Here is a 14,965-nt window from a genome sequence, read left to right as displayed (position 1 = left end):
CAGGGGATCTAAACTTGCATGTGGATAACCCTGAAAACAATTACGCCAAGGAATTCATTGCACTAATCGATACTTTCTCCCTAACACAGTATGTACAGGGGCCAACACACTCTCTCGGCCATACCCTCGACCTTGTTATCACAAAGGGTCTCGATGTCTCTACAGCTGTTAAAGACCTGGCCTTATCTGATCATTTCTGCATGTTCTTTGATGTGTCTATGTCCCCACACACTCAAAACACAGCTATGATGGTAAAAAGGAGAATCATAAATGATCAGACAAGTGCTCTCTTTGAGCAAGCACTTTCACTAAAGTCAAGTCAACTGTCAGACTCTGTAGAAGACTTATTTGATCACTTTAATGCAAAAATGGCAAACATTATGGATGACATTGCTCCATTACAATTCAAGAAAGTTAAGGACAAACAGAAAGCACCATGGAGGCTAAATCCAGCAGTCAAACTTCTAAAAAGAGAGTGTAGGAAGACTGAAAGAAAATGGCGTAAATACAAACTTCAGATCCACTATGAAATCCATAAAGAGATGCTCCGCACATATAACTCTGAAATATGCAAAGGAAGACAGTCCTTTTTTTCTAACATTATCAATAGAAGTTCAAATAACACTTGTATTCTATTTTCAACTGTTGATAAATTAACAAATCCCCCCTCACAATTAGCACCTGAACTTCTCTCAACTAATAAATGCAATGAGTTTTCATCTTTTTTTAAAGGTAAAATTGACAAATTCCGACTCAACATATCTGCTCAATTACAAATTCAACAACCTGAACTTCCAGTAACAAACAGAGGGAAACTAAACTTAATGTCAGAGTTCAGCTTGATAGACTACGAAACACTTAAAAAAACGGTACAGAATCTCAGCTCTTCCACATGTGTCTTAGACACTCTGCCTACCAATTTCTTCAAAACTGTTTTTCATCTCATAGCGGCGGATGTCCTTCAAATTGTAAATGTATCACTGCTGTCTGGCACTTTTCCTAAGTCACTGAAAACAGCTGTTGTAAAGCCACTTCTCAAGAAGAATAACCTGGATGCCTCCATGCTAAACAATTACAGGCCCATATCCAATCTACCTTTTATTGGCAAAATTATTGAAAAAGTAGTCTTTAATCAATTAACCACCTTCCTAACATCAAATGGGTATTTTGATTACTTTCGGTCTGGTTTTCGGGCAAATCACAGCACTGAAACAGCTCTCATAAAAGTTTCCAATGACATACGCCTAAACACAGATTCAGGTAAAACATCAGTCCTAGTGCTACTGGACCTTAGTGCAGCATTTGACACTGTTGATCACAATATTTTACTACACAGACTAGAACACTGGGTTGGATTTACAGGCATAGTTATCAGCTGGCTAAAATCATATCTACAAGAAAGGAGCTTCTTTGTTGCCATCGGAAACTGTACCTCAACACCAACGTCCTTGACCTGTGGTGTTCCCCAGGGGTCGATCTTGGGGCCACTATTATTCAACCTCTATATGCTCCCACTTGGACAAATCATCCAAAATAACTTGATTTCATATCATAGCTATGCAGATGACACACAAATTTACTTAGCTCTGTCACCAAACGACTATGGTCCTCTTGAATCTATGTGTCAGTGTATAGAACAAATCAACACCTGGATGTCTCAACATTTTCTTTAGCTGAACAAAGAAAAAACTGAAGTAATTATATTTGGTAAAAAGGAGGAAAGACTTAGGGTTGCCAGTCTCCTTGACACAAAAGGGTTGAAGGCAAAGGATACAGTTAAAAATCTTGGTGTATTAATTGACAGTGATCTAAATTTCAACAGCCACATGAAAGCGACAACTAAATCAGCTTTTTACCACCTCAAAAATATTGCCAGACTCAGAGGGCTGATGTCAAAATATGACTTAGAAAAACTCATTCATGCATTTATCTCCAGCAGGGTTGATTACTGCAATGGACTGTTCACAGGCCTTCCTAAAAAGACTATTAAACAGCTTCAGATGATACAAAATGCAGCAGCTAGGATTCTAACAAAAACTAAAAGAACTGACCACATTACTCCAATTCTTAAGTCCTTGCACTGGCTTCCAGTAAGTCACAGAATTGACTTTAAAGCACTATTGCTTGTTTATAAATCAGTAAATGGAGCAGGACCTAAAAACCTGTCAGACATGCTTCAGCAGCACACACCTTCTCGTCCTCTCAGGTCCCAGGTGAAAAACCTGCTAGTAAAACCTACTGTTAGAACTAAACATGGTGAAGCAGCTTTTAGCTGCTATGCAGCTCAGCTGTGGAATCAACTTTCGGATGACATCAAAAAGGCCCCAACTGTAGCCAGTTTTAAATCTAGACTTAAGACCAAACTGTTCTCAGATGCTTTCTGCTAACTGTGCCGAGTTACAAATTCTGAATCTGCCTTGATAATTATTCTACTTTATCTTTTATTACTTTTTTTTACTACTTTTGTCTTTTGCTTTCTAATTATCCTTTATTTTTAAATTATTTTACCTTGTGTTTTATGTTTTCTTTTTATTATGATCTTTACCTTTTAACTATTCTTTGACTATATTGCCTTTCTGTGCTTTTTATTTGTTATTATTGTTTGGTTTTGTTTATGTAAAGCACATTGAATGACCTCTGTGTATGAAATGCGCTATATAAATAAACTTGACTTGACTTGACTTGACTAGGTTATGCAAGCCGTTTCTGTCACAGTGCAAGTTCCTGTGGCTGTCTCCCTCTTCCTCTCTAGACATCGGACAACGGTTACTGTGCTTCACACGGAATGACACAATGTTGTCTGAGGAGTACCTGACAGACGTGCGTAGTGTGAGAGTTTCAGGAGGGCCCTTTATACCAAGGGCCTGAGCTGCATAGTCAAGTCAAGTCAAGTCGGCTTTTATTGTCAATTTCTTTACATGCACTGGTCATACAAAGAATTGAAATTTAGTTTCTTACTTTCCCATGCAGACATAGACATACAGTACTTTAAATACAGACATAGACATACTATAGACATAGCCATAGACAATAAACATTAAATTAAAGTGCAAGACTGAAATATAGAGCATGTATGTATCAAAATAGAAATATAGGACATATATAAAAAAAAAAATAGAGGTAGTTGTGTTGTATATTTATATAGTCTTAACAGTTACATGAAGTTTAAACTTGTGCTTGTGTGACCTGTATATTTACATTGATATGCAGTATGCAGTAATTTCAAGTATATCAGGCTTGATGTGAAGCAGCAACACGTTAGGCTGCGCAGTCACAGTGCAGTTCCACAGGGCGGTGTTGGGGGGGGGGGGGGGGTTAGGGTAGACAGGATCCTAGTTTCCTAGGTTCCTGGCTGGCTGGTGGGGGGGGGGGGGGGGGGGGCTGTCAGTGATGGGAGAGTGGGTAGAGTGTTCAGCATCCTGATTGCTTGGTGGATGAAGCTACTTGCCAGTCTGGTGGTGCGGGAGCGGAGGCTCCTGTACCGCTTTCCAGAGGGCAGGAGGCTGAACAGTTCATGTGCAGGGTGGGTTGTATCCTTGACAATCATTAGTGCTTTGCGGGTGAGGCGGGTGGTGTAAATGTCCTGCAGGGAGGGGAGTGGTGCTCCAATGATCCTCTTAGCTGTGTTAACAGTGCGCTGGAGGGTCTTCCTGTTCTGATCTGTGCAGCTTTCGCCCCACACTGTGATGCTGCTGGAGACGATGCTGTCGATGGTCCCTCTGTAGAATGTAGTCATGATGGGAGGCGTGGCACTTGCCTTCTTCAATTTGCGCAAGAAGTAGAGGCGCTGCTGGGCTTTCTTCGCCAGTGATGCTGTGTTGGTGGTCCAGGAGAGGTCGTCGCTGATGTGCACCCCCAGAAATGTTGTGCTGCTCACTCTCTCCACAGCATCTCCGTCGATGGACAGTGGTGGCAGTTGTTTGTGGCCTCTCTGAAAGTTGACAACAATCTCCTTGGTCTTGCTGACATTTAGCAGGAGGTTGTTGTCTTTGCACCATTTAGCCAGCAGGTCTACTTCTTCTCTGTAGTGAGCCTCATCGCCCTTAGTGATGAGGCCCACCAGTGTTGTGTCGTCCGCAAACTTCACCAGATGGTTGGAGCTGTGAGTGGTTGTACAGTCATGTGTTAGCAGTGTGAAGAGCAGGGGGCTGAGCACACACCCTTGAGGGGCCCCCGTGCTCAGGGTCAGAGTGCTTGAGGTGTTGTCCCCGACACATACTGCTTGTGGTCTCTGCAACAGGAAGTCCATCAGCCAGTTGCAGAGGGAGGTACTGAATCCTAGCTTGTCCAGTTTGCTGATGAGTTGTTGTGGTATTATGGTATTGAATGCTGAACTGAAGTCTATGAACAGCATTCTCACATATGAGTCTTTATTGTCTAAGTGGGTGAGGGCTGGATGGAGGGCAGAGCAGATTGCATAGGCAGTCCTGATGGGTCCCCATAATAAATACAATGAAGCACAGTATATTCCAGACATTTAAAGGGCCCTCCCTCCCCTTGGGGCCCTAGTAATCAGAATTGGTTGTATGAAAAGGTATTTTAGACCATGCCTTAGGCCAGTGCCTTAGACCAGTGGTCCCCAAACTACGGCCCGCCACCTCATTTTGGGTGGCCCTCCAAAACATGTCCGTGGTATATAGCATCTGGCCCGCACGGGAGTACAACATCGTCAAACTATAACCTCCGTAATTTCCCCCATTCATTCTCTATGGCGAGTCTTAACAGTACACATGTAATACTCTTTTTGTCCACTGGTGGTTGTTTTGGCGCTGTTTCGAGTTTGCGATCGAAAACGGAATGAAATGTAGGCCTACCTGCAAACAATGTAAGATGCCTATGCTGATTGCATCAGTGCTCAAAGTATTATAAAAGTTTATCAATTAATTGTTAATAACTAACTAACTTCTATTCAAGTCATATTTTTGGGACTTTCTGGGATAATTATTTCTATTTTTTATTCACTTGTTCAAATGTTCATACAAATTCACAATTCACAAAGTTCTCATCGGGTCAGTGAAAGTGGTTATTTCAGATGTTTTTGCCAGCACTTCATAAAACTCTCATAGTTTGAGAACTTTAAATTATTTGTAGGATATTGCTTGTTCACAACTTGAGCTGTGTAGGTAAAGACACAGAGTTCAGAGTTCACACATTTTGAATAAAATATAGTTTTGGGACTCCCTGCTAATACTTTTAGGAGTGCTTAAGTCTTTTTATTAGTATTGTTTCATTTGAGCTACATTTTACACTGATATGGCATGATGGCAATATAAACACAGCTAACAAGGGTATTAGATTGCAGTAGCCTATGATTAAATGTAATGGAATATTCAACTAGGTAGACTGCTGTTATTCACAGTTCTAAGCTATTTATGGTTACTGATATACTCCGAGTCTCTGGCCCTCTCTTAGAGCCAGGCATAGTGAGCTGGCCCTCAGAAGAAAAAGTTTGGGGACCACTGCCTTAGACCATGGCTTAGGCCAGTGTTTCTCAAACATTTTCAGACCAAGGACCACCTGACCAATAAAAAAAAAAAAAATCACAAACCACTTAGCTAAAAAAAAACAGTAGACCTACTTAAACAGTATATTACACAATAGGCCTAGGCCAACTCACTGAACCACCCCTGCTGAAAAAAACAGCTAGAAACCAGCCTATGCTGGTAGCTGGTCTTTGCTGGTTTTCTTCCAGCTCTTGCTGGTCTTTGCTGGTGTAGCTGGTTGGGCCACCAGCTGGATGCTAGCCTGTGGGATACAGCTGGTGCAAGATGGTCATGCTGGTTTGCTAGAATGACCAACATAAGATGGCATGGCCAGTTAAACCAGCTAAAATGACCAGCTTGAGGTGGTACGACAAGCAAAACCAACTGAATTACCATCATAAGCTAGGAAAACCAGCTGAAGGTATGTTTTCGCAAGAGTTTTGCTGGTCTAGCAGGCCAACCATCATAGGGTGGTCATACAAGATGGTTATCAAGCTGGTCAACCAGCAAACCACCTTTAGCTGGTCAGGCTGTTTTTTTCAGCAGGGACCTTACTTATTGTCTTTGCAACTGCTTATTGTGTCAGAGGATTCATATGGTTGAAAGTGGCATAGCTTACATAAATAGTGTTGCAGAACTGTTTGGATTTATACAAGTTGGTTCAATATTGCAAACAACTCATCTATTGTCCCTGCTGAAAAAAACAGCCTGACCAGCTAAAGGTGGTTTGCTGGTTGACCAGCTTGATAACCAGCTTTTATGACCACCCTATGATAGTTGTCCTGCTAGACCAGCAAAACTCTTGCGAAAACATACCTTCAACCTACCTGGTTTCTTTTGCTTGTCGTACCACCTCAAGCTGGTCATTTTAGCTGGTGTTGCTGGTCTATAGTGCTGGTTTAACTGGCCATGCCAGCTTATGTTGGTCATTCTAGCAAACCAGCATGACCAGCTTGACAGGCTGGTCACCAGCATGACCATCTTGCACCAGCTGTATCCTACAAGACAGGCTGGTCACACCAGCATGACCAGCTTCCTCAGATGGTCACGCCAGCATGTCCAGCTGGTGGCCTAACCAGCTACACCAGCAAAGACCAGCAAGAGCTGGAAGAAAACCAGCAAAGACCAGCTAAAACCAGCTACCAGCATAAGCTGGTTTCTAGCTGTTTTTTTCATCAGGGGTATTTTACCACGTCTGCTCGCGAACCACTTGGGATAGCTTGCGGACCACACTTTGAGAAACACTGCATTAGGCTAACCAGCTACGACTGCGTCTGCTCGCGGACCACTTGGGATAGCTTGCGGACCACACTTTGAGATACACTGCCTTAGGCTAACCAGCTACGACGTGCCTTAGGCTAACCAGCTACGACGTGCCTTAGGCTAACCAGCTACGATGTGCCTTAGGCCAGTGTTTTTCAACCACTGTGCCGGGGGTGCCGTGAGAGATCATCAGGTGTGCCGCAGAAAATTACCCAAATGTCACTCACTGGTCCAGAAAAGCAACCGTGCCTTAGGCTAACCAGCTACGACCTGGCTCATAATCATACAACATATCATTTAGAGTTAAAAAAATAACAGAAAATACAAAAAAAGTACCAATTTGACATGGAACTATACTCTCATTCAGGCGTAATAATCCAGTCACTAACCAATTTGTCTGCTGCAGCTCAACCTTGTTGCTGGAAGTTAGCCTACAGGGACTATTTTCAGGTGCTGCATGATATTGTGCTGCTGTGCCCATGGTGTTCCTTGATTATTACGCTGGAATGAGAGTATAGTTCCATGTCAAATCAGCCTAGAAAATCGCCACGTTTCATTTTCCGTTGGTCTTATTACACTTTCTAACTTGAGAGGAGACAAGTTTTAAATAGGAAAAATTCCCGGAAATCTTGGTCACTTTTAAACGTGATGCTAGCAGGCGAGAAGCTAATGGTCTAATCAGATTCAATGATGCTAGGCTGGAGCTAAAACTGGTATCGCCAGACTCAGAGAACGACTGGATGAACTGGAGAAAGGTAAAAATCAATTGTTTAACTCAAGGGGAGGTGGAAAATGAGTAGAATTCCCCAAATGGTGGAATATCCCTTTAAAGGTGTGAAAGCAGTGAGAACAAATATGCCTGATGGTTTCATGTGGGCGTGGCCATAGAAAGGCTTTCAAAACAGTTCAGCATTTGCATTGTAAGTGGCTATGCAGTTGTGTCTGACAAACGTGTATATTTTACCAAGGAAATCCTGATTTACGCAACAATGGAACCTCTGAGCATACTACTCTATCTTGCACAACTATTGGGTTTCAAAATATTAATAGTGTGTGTGCGTGTGTTAAGTAATGAGTAACTTTCCAGTTTTCCTTTTGCAAAATGCCTGATATATGTGTTGACTCATCATAGAACTTCCAAATTCCAATAAAGAAATGATGCATTCCTGGACAGCACACTAGATAGACCAGGCTAGACTGGACTGGACTTTAGATTAGAACAAGCCCAGAACAGAACTGAATAGAAAAATGGAAGACACTCGCTTGTCACTTAATGCAATGAAGCATAAGAATTAACAGCAGGAGGAAGTGGATAGCAGTAAAAGCAGGAGGAAGTGGATAGCAGTAAATAAGCACAGGGGGGCAACGAACACAACAGATCACAGGAAGTTGTGGTGATCAAAGAGATATTCAGAGTAGCGTAGAGAAAGAGCCGAGTCATGACCTGAGTTTTGAACGATGAAAAGGAGGGGGATGGGCAGTTTAACTAGAGTTCAAGTAGTTTTGAGCAGTGACTGAATTTCCTGCCACCCAAATAGTCAAAATGTGTCAAACATGAAAAGATTATGTGTGTTTGTCATGGACTGAAAGGACCAGTGATGTATTTAAAAGAAAGAGCAGACAAGTCATTTAGTTTATACAGTGTGAATTAAATGTGTGTGTGCATGGGTTGTGTGTCTGGTAAGTTGTAAGGAGGGGGGATGGGCAGTTTAACTAGAGTTCAAGTAGTTTTGAGCAGTGACTGAATGTCCTGCCACCCAAATAGTCAAAATGTGTCAAACATGAAATAATATGTGTGTTTGTCATGGGCTGAAAAGACCAGTGATATATTTAAAAGAAAGAGCATAGACAAGTCATTTAGTTTATACAGTGTGAATTAAATGTGTGTGTGTATGTGTGTGTGTGTGTGTGTGTGCATGGGGTTGTGTGTTTGGTAAATTGTAAGAATAAGATTCTGTCTGTGTGAAAACGGAGATGATCAAAAAGATGAAACCAGGACTGCAGAGTGGTGGTAGGCAAAGAGCAGGTACAGTGTCGGAAGATTCCAGATAGTACAGAGGACACGCCTCTCCTTAGAAAGCAACCTGTATTATGAACACATTTGCTGATGTGGACTTTTGTCATATGTCTGAACAGTCCTTAGTGAAAGCTGAAAGGTAATACCATGTTTTTTTTTATTCATGAGTTAATACATGGCTTGCTGATTCAGGGTGATATTTAAAGTTTTTTTTTTATGTATTCAAAGGATGTGATGCTTAGGGGTGGTCATTTGTGAATGCAATACCCTTTATAGTCCTAAAATGTGGAAGTGTGTACACAGTGTGTGCATGTGCATTGCTGCATCACTTTAAACTGTCCTCCCAAAAAGCACTTCCTACTTTGTCATCTTCACATCAGACTCGGTGGCTCTGTCTAACTGGTACTAAGGTAAGGTATAACATTTTCCTCTGTTGCATAGTTCAGTATGATATGTGTTGTCTTGATGAGACTTTGAAGCTAGAAAACAAATGTAACGAACAAATATAAGAAACTTGTTAAATTACATTGCAATGAATAATCATCTTTTATACTTTTATGCTTAGTGTGTCTATGCCAAGATGTAAGTATAGATTAAGTAATACTGGGTTCAGACACATAGTTATAAAGTCTATTTACATTTTTAAAGAGGTCTTGACTATGTCTTGTTTGTCATTCACAAATTCATGTCACTGCTTATAGTTCATAGTGTGACACAAACTATGCTTCCGAGCAAGATTCGCTTTATTTGTAATTTCTCACATACACGTACTCACATACACAGACAAAACAAAATATTGTTTCTCATCAGTTTCAGGCAGTGTGTTTAAAAATAAACAGTAATAAATAGGCACTAAAAACTAACAAACTCACAGACACACTCACACCGTGTGTGTGTGTGTGTGTAGCTCGACCCCTGGCTCGATTCCTAGATTTACTGCCTATAGCCTGTTGTGATGACTTGCAGTCGCATGTCCCCTAGTTTGTAACTGAACTCCTGTCACTGTGAACACTGAACGTAACGACGTCCTTAAATGTGTTTTGATTTCCTGAATTGCTTTGTGAAGGCGGATGTAACTTAATTACAATCCTTATTACAGGTCATTAACTGAAGGAAAATGAATCATTCATTTAATGGGATTTGGCATACAGCACATTGCATCTGAATATAATTACGTTTTGAATTCAGAACACATGCTAAAATTGTAACATGCAGGCCTACACCATGCAACTACAGCACACGCTTGCTGTGGACATGGTTTTCAACAAAATTTTGAAAACTATCTGTCTTTTGTGTTTTGATTTGATTACCTCCCTAATTTGTATACAGGGGGCCACTAGCCAACAAGGAAGAGTGGCACACACACACACACACACACTCTCACACACACTATCACAAGACATAATCAGGTCATTTTAATTTCCATGGTGGTAATCAGTTATCTGTAGATGAAGTTTTCCTGTGGGCCATTTTCAAAACCAATGCCCATGGAGCTCAGCTGAGTGTTTCATTTCACACTCAAGGGTCATTGAGTAGCACTTTTATTACTTGGCGATAATGTAATCTGGGACATTGCAGGCAGAGAATTGAGGTAATCCCACATCTCGTCTAGTGTAGAAATTCAATTTCCCTACGCAAACGGTGTCCTTCACAGTGGAGTGAACTCTAACGGAAGGATTTGTGTTGTTCTTTTCTCTGCCTTCATGCACAGGTGTACAGTACAGTATGTGTTTGCGCATACAGAGCATTTCAGCAGAGAGGGACAAATGAAGCCCTGACAATGCCTGACCCTAACCCTGACCCTAACAATGCCTAACCCTGACCCTGACAATGCCTAACCCTGACAATGCCTAACCCTGACCCTAACCCTGACAATGCCTAACCCTGACCCTAACCCTAACCCTGACAATGCCTAACCCTGACCCTGACCCTAACCCTGACAATGCCTAACCCTGACCCTGACCCTGACAATGCCTAACCCTGACCCTAACCCTAACCCTAACCCTGACAATGCCTAACCCTGACCCTAACCCTGACCCTGACCCTAACCCTGACCCTAACCCTAACCCTGACAATGCCTAACCCTGACCCTGACCCTAACCCTAACCCTGACAATGCCTAACCCTGACCCTAACCCTGACAATGCCTAACCCTGACCCTGACCCTAACCCTGACAATGCCTAACCCTGACAATGCCTAACCCTGACCCTAACCCTAACCCTAACCCTGACAATGCCTAACCCTGACCCTAACCCTAACCCTAACCCTGACCCTGACCCTGACCCTGACAATGCCTCACATAACTTTACACTGCTGTGATAGAAATACCTGCAAAGGAATTGAGTGAAGTTTTGAGTTTTGTGTATTTATAAATGTGGCTACTTTGTGTCAGGGATTGCTGCTGATGTGAAGAATCCTGTGGTCTGTGTGTTGCAATTCACTTGAGCTGAGAGGGGATGTTGGGTAACCCTTGATGACGTGTTTGTGTTTTTTCCTGCTCTAGGTTTTTGCTGTTCTAACTCGGCACGATGGAGATACAGCCCGACAGGCAGCTAGTGCTGGCTGTCTGCATCATCACCTTTGTCTTTGGGTTCCCGGCCAACATCCTGGCACTCTTCACCTTCATCAAGAAGGTGCGTCAGAATCCAACGCCCGTGGACATCCTGCTGCTGAACCTTACCGTGTCCGATCTGCTCTTCCTGGTGTTCCTGCCTTTCCGCATGAAGGAAGCTGTAGACGACATGAAGTGGAACATGCCCTACTTCTTCTGCCCGTTATCAGGGTACATCTTCTACACCACCATCTACAACAGCACCTTGTTTCTCACTGCCATCTCCGTGGAGCGCTACCTCGGTGTTGCGTTCCCCATCAAGTACAAGCTGAAACGGAGGCCCTTCTATGCCGTGGTCTTTGGGTTCGTGGCGTGGGCTATCTCCATGGCGCACTGCAGCATCGTCTACATCATGCAGTACTACGACCACACCAACAAGACGGCCATCGAGCCGTCAGAGCGTGACACGTGCTACGAGGAGTTCACGCCAGCCCAACTGAAGATCCTGCTGCCTGTGCGGCTGGAGCTGTGTATCGTGCTCTTCTGCATCCCCCTGCTCATCTGCTCCTTCTGCTACATCAACTTCATCCGCATCCTGTCCCGGCTGCCCAACATCACAGCGCACAAGCGCTACCGGGCCATTGGCCTGGCCGCTGGCACCATGCTGGTGTTCCTGGTCTGCTTCGGGCCCTACAACCTCTCCCATGTGGTGGGCTTCGTCTACTGGAGGAGCCCGTGGTGGCGCAAGATCGCCGTGCTCACCAGCACCTTAAACGCCTGCATGGACCCCTTCATCTACTACTTCTCCTCCTCGGCCCTGCGGAGCACGTTCAGGCACGTCATGAGGAGCATGGTGGACAGGCTGCACCTGTGGTGCTGCTGCAGGGCAGTCTACTGTCCCTTGTTGACCTGCACAGATGCGGACGAGCGCACACAAAGCTCCAATGATAGCTCACGCTAGGACTGCGGACGAGCGCACACAAAGCTCCAACGATAGCTCACGCTAGGACCACATTTTTTCCTCAACTTATGGAGATATTTATCCTCTTGAAGGTCATATTATGAACATTTTACTACTAAGATTTCTAAGGGTTTGTTGAAGGGTATTGTATAATGTATAATGTATAATTTATTTACCCTGTGTGTTCAATGGTTGTGCTGGCACAGTCATCCTGTTCTTCTTCTTGTTCTTGCTTGTTTATTTCAATAGTCTGTTAACGGATGTAGGACACCTTGCAACATGTGTTATGATCGCAGATTTCCTTCCCCCTACAGAGGCAAACACGGCCTACAAAGACTCTGTTCTGAGTCTGTTGCAATTTTATATAATGAATTTATATCCATAAAATAATTTACCTAAATGTATGTCATGTTGTCTTATATCTCATGTTGACACTTATGTTAGGATACAGTATCTTTATTTTTAAATATAATTTACACATTAATATAGAGCAGGTTACATTGCAACCGGAAAGTTTTCAGACCCTTTCAAGTTTTCCACCTTTTGTTATGTTTCAGATTCCTAAAATGGATTCAATTCCAATAACCATCAGTGCAGCTCAGTGCCTGGTTTCTTCCACACACATCGTTGGGAATTGTGGTCAAGTTCAATCTTTTTCATCGGTTTTCAAAGGTTTTTTACTTGTCATGGTCTCAGAGTCGTTCGGGTGCTTTTTGGAAAACTCTCGGCAAAAATGGCTTTCATCTGGCCATTCTACCATACGCCTGATTGGTGGAGTGCAGCACTGATGGTTGTACTTCTGTAAGCTTCTGTCATCTTCACAAAGGAACTCTGGATCTCATTCATAGTAACCATTGGGTCCTTGGTTACCTTGATTACCTTGGTTACCTGTCTGACCAAGGCCCTCTGTCTTGGATTACTCGGGTTGGCTGAGTGGCCAGATCTAGAAAGACTGTTGGTTTTTCCAAACATTTCCATTTGAGAATGATGGAGGCTCTCTCGGTACTTTCAATGCTGCAGAAATGTTCTTGTACCCTTCCCCAGATCTTGACACAATCCTGTCTTGCAGGTCTATGGAAAATTCTCTCGACCTTGTGGCTTGGTTTTCACTTTGACATACATCATCAACTGTGAGACCTAGACAGATGTGTGTAGGCACAGGTGGACTCCAATCATGTTGTAGAAGCATCTCAAGGATCATTAATAGAAATTGAATGCACCAGAGCTCAATTGCAAATGTCATAACAAATACTTATGTAAATGGGATATTTCAGATAAAATTATTTTATATATACATTTACAAAACACTTCAAACATCTGCTTTTGTGGAGTATTGAATTATTGTGATTGAATCCATTTTAAGATGAGTCTGAAACATAGCAAAATGTGAAAAACTAAAGGGTCTGAAAACCTTCCGGTTGCACTGTAGATAACATATGGGGCATTATAAGAGTTCAGATGACATATCCAGGGGCATTATAAGAGCACTATACTAAGACTAAAATAGTATCAACTCTGCTGATAATGTTGTAGCAGATAATCAAACAACCAGACAGCATGATTTTTTTTATTTATTTTTTTTTATTTTTATTTTTTTATTTTGTCAATCAGCATCGTTTCTAGGCTCAGTGCATCTTTTCACAGGTGAGATCATTTAAATGCACTTTCAAACAGAAGCAGAGACATCAGTACTCCAATCAGATAAGATCAGATCCAATTACTACCCTTTTATCTCCCTGCCAACCAGATGAATACTGACAAAAATACGATTTCACAAAAATAGTAAAATACTATTATGCTTTGGTCAGCAGATATAGAGTTATAGAGAAGTTTCACTTCTTTTCCGCATATTTCTTCCTCTTTTTTATTTGAGAGATAAATGTTCTCCAGCCATCTTTAGGGCAATTCCCCAGTTTGTCATTTTTTTTATTTCCCAGTCTTTGTCAATCGCTTTTGCGGTCATCCAGTAAATTTATCAACCGATTAAATCATCCAGTAGTAAATGTATCAACCGATTAAATCATGTAAATGATTTTGCTGTCATCCAGTAGTAAATTTATCAACCGATTAAATCATGTCAATTATTTTGCTGTCATCCAGTAGTAAATTTATCAACCGATTAAATCATGTAAATTATTTTTCACTGGAGTTATCATACAGTAGATATCCATACATTCATATGTGTTACCTGGGTCTCATTTCAATAAAATACTTTTCTCATACAGGATTTCTTCTAGACACATTCCTTAAGGCACGGGGAAAGACTGAAAGACTTTATTGGAATTTGTTTTACATTAATACACAGGATTAGATGTTAAAATCCCTTGTGCCAAAATCCAAGGTAAAAACACATTCAGAAGCCCCTGCTCAAGTTTAACTTTAAAAAGCACACTACCCACAAATCCGCCAACAAATGGTCACAAGCACAATACAAATGGCCCATCCAACAGCAGTATATAGTATGCGGCATGTCATTGGGGTTATCAAGTGGGCACCCTCATTCACCGATGTTTCGTTAAGTTAGGCCCACGACACCTCATGAAGGCTTAACAGTGAAACCAGCGTCCTGGAGACACTCCCCTCCATGCTGCCACCATATTACCACATTGAAATATCCAGTACCCAAAATACTCTTAACCAGCCCAGGCATGGTCAAGGTTGGCTAGGTTGGTCCGTCCTGTTGATGTGGA

At 42.2% G+C, this 14,965-nt stretch overlaps 1 protein-coding gene across 2 annotated transcripts; it reads left to right on the top strand.

The window, feature by feature from the left end:
* The first annotated feature begins 8,760 nt into the window (after positions 1-8,760).
* On the top strand, positions 8,761-14,491 carry LOC121721397 (free fatty acid receptor 2-like). 2 transcript variants are annotated; one of them, XM_042108284.1, is made up of 3 exons: positions 8,761-9,173; positions 11,267-12,275; positions 12,322-14,491. In XM_042108284.1, the coding sequence occupies exon 2, from the start codon at positions 11,292-11,294 to the stop codon at positions 12,273-12,275; it is 984 nt and encodes a 327-aa protein (XP_041964218.1). In that variant the 5' UTR covers positions 8,761-9,173; positions 11,267-11,291; the 3' UTR covers positions 12,322-14,491. The 2 variants fall into 2 exon arrangements, with proteins under 2 accessions (XP_041964218.1, XP_041964217.1); XM_042108283.1 differs by having other exon boundaries at positions 11,267-14,491.
* The last annotated feature ends 474 nt before the right edge of the window (positions 14,492-14,965 follow it).

The sequence above is a fragment of the Alosa sapidissima genome, chromosome 10 (assembly GCF_018492685.1).
Source record: "Alosa sapidissima isolate fAloSap1 chromosome 10, fAloSap1.pri, whole genome shotgun sequence".
In the NCBI taxonomy this organism is placed as follows: domain Eukaryota; kingdom Metazoa; phylum Chordata; class Actinopteri; order Clupeiformes; family Clupeidae; genus Alosa; species Alosa sapidissima.
Note: the sequence above shows the minus strand (reverse complement) of the source record. Positions and strands in the feature narration are given on the sequence as shown.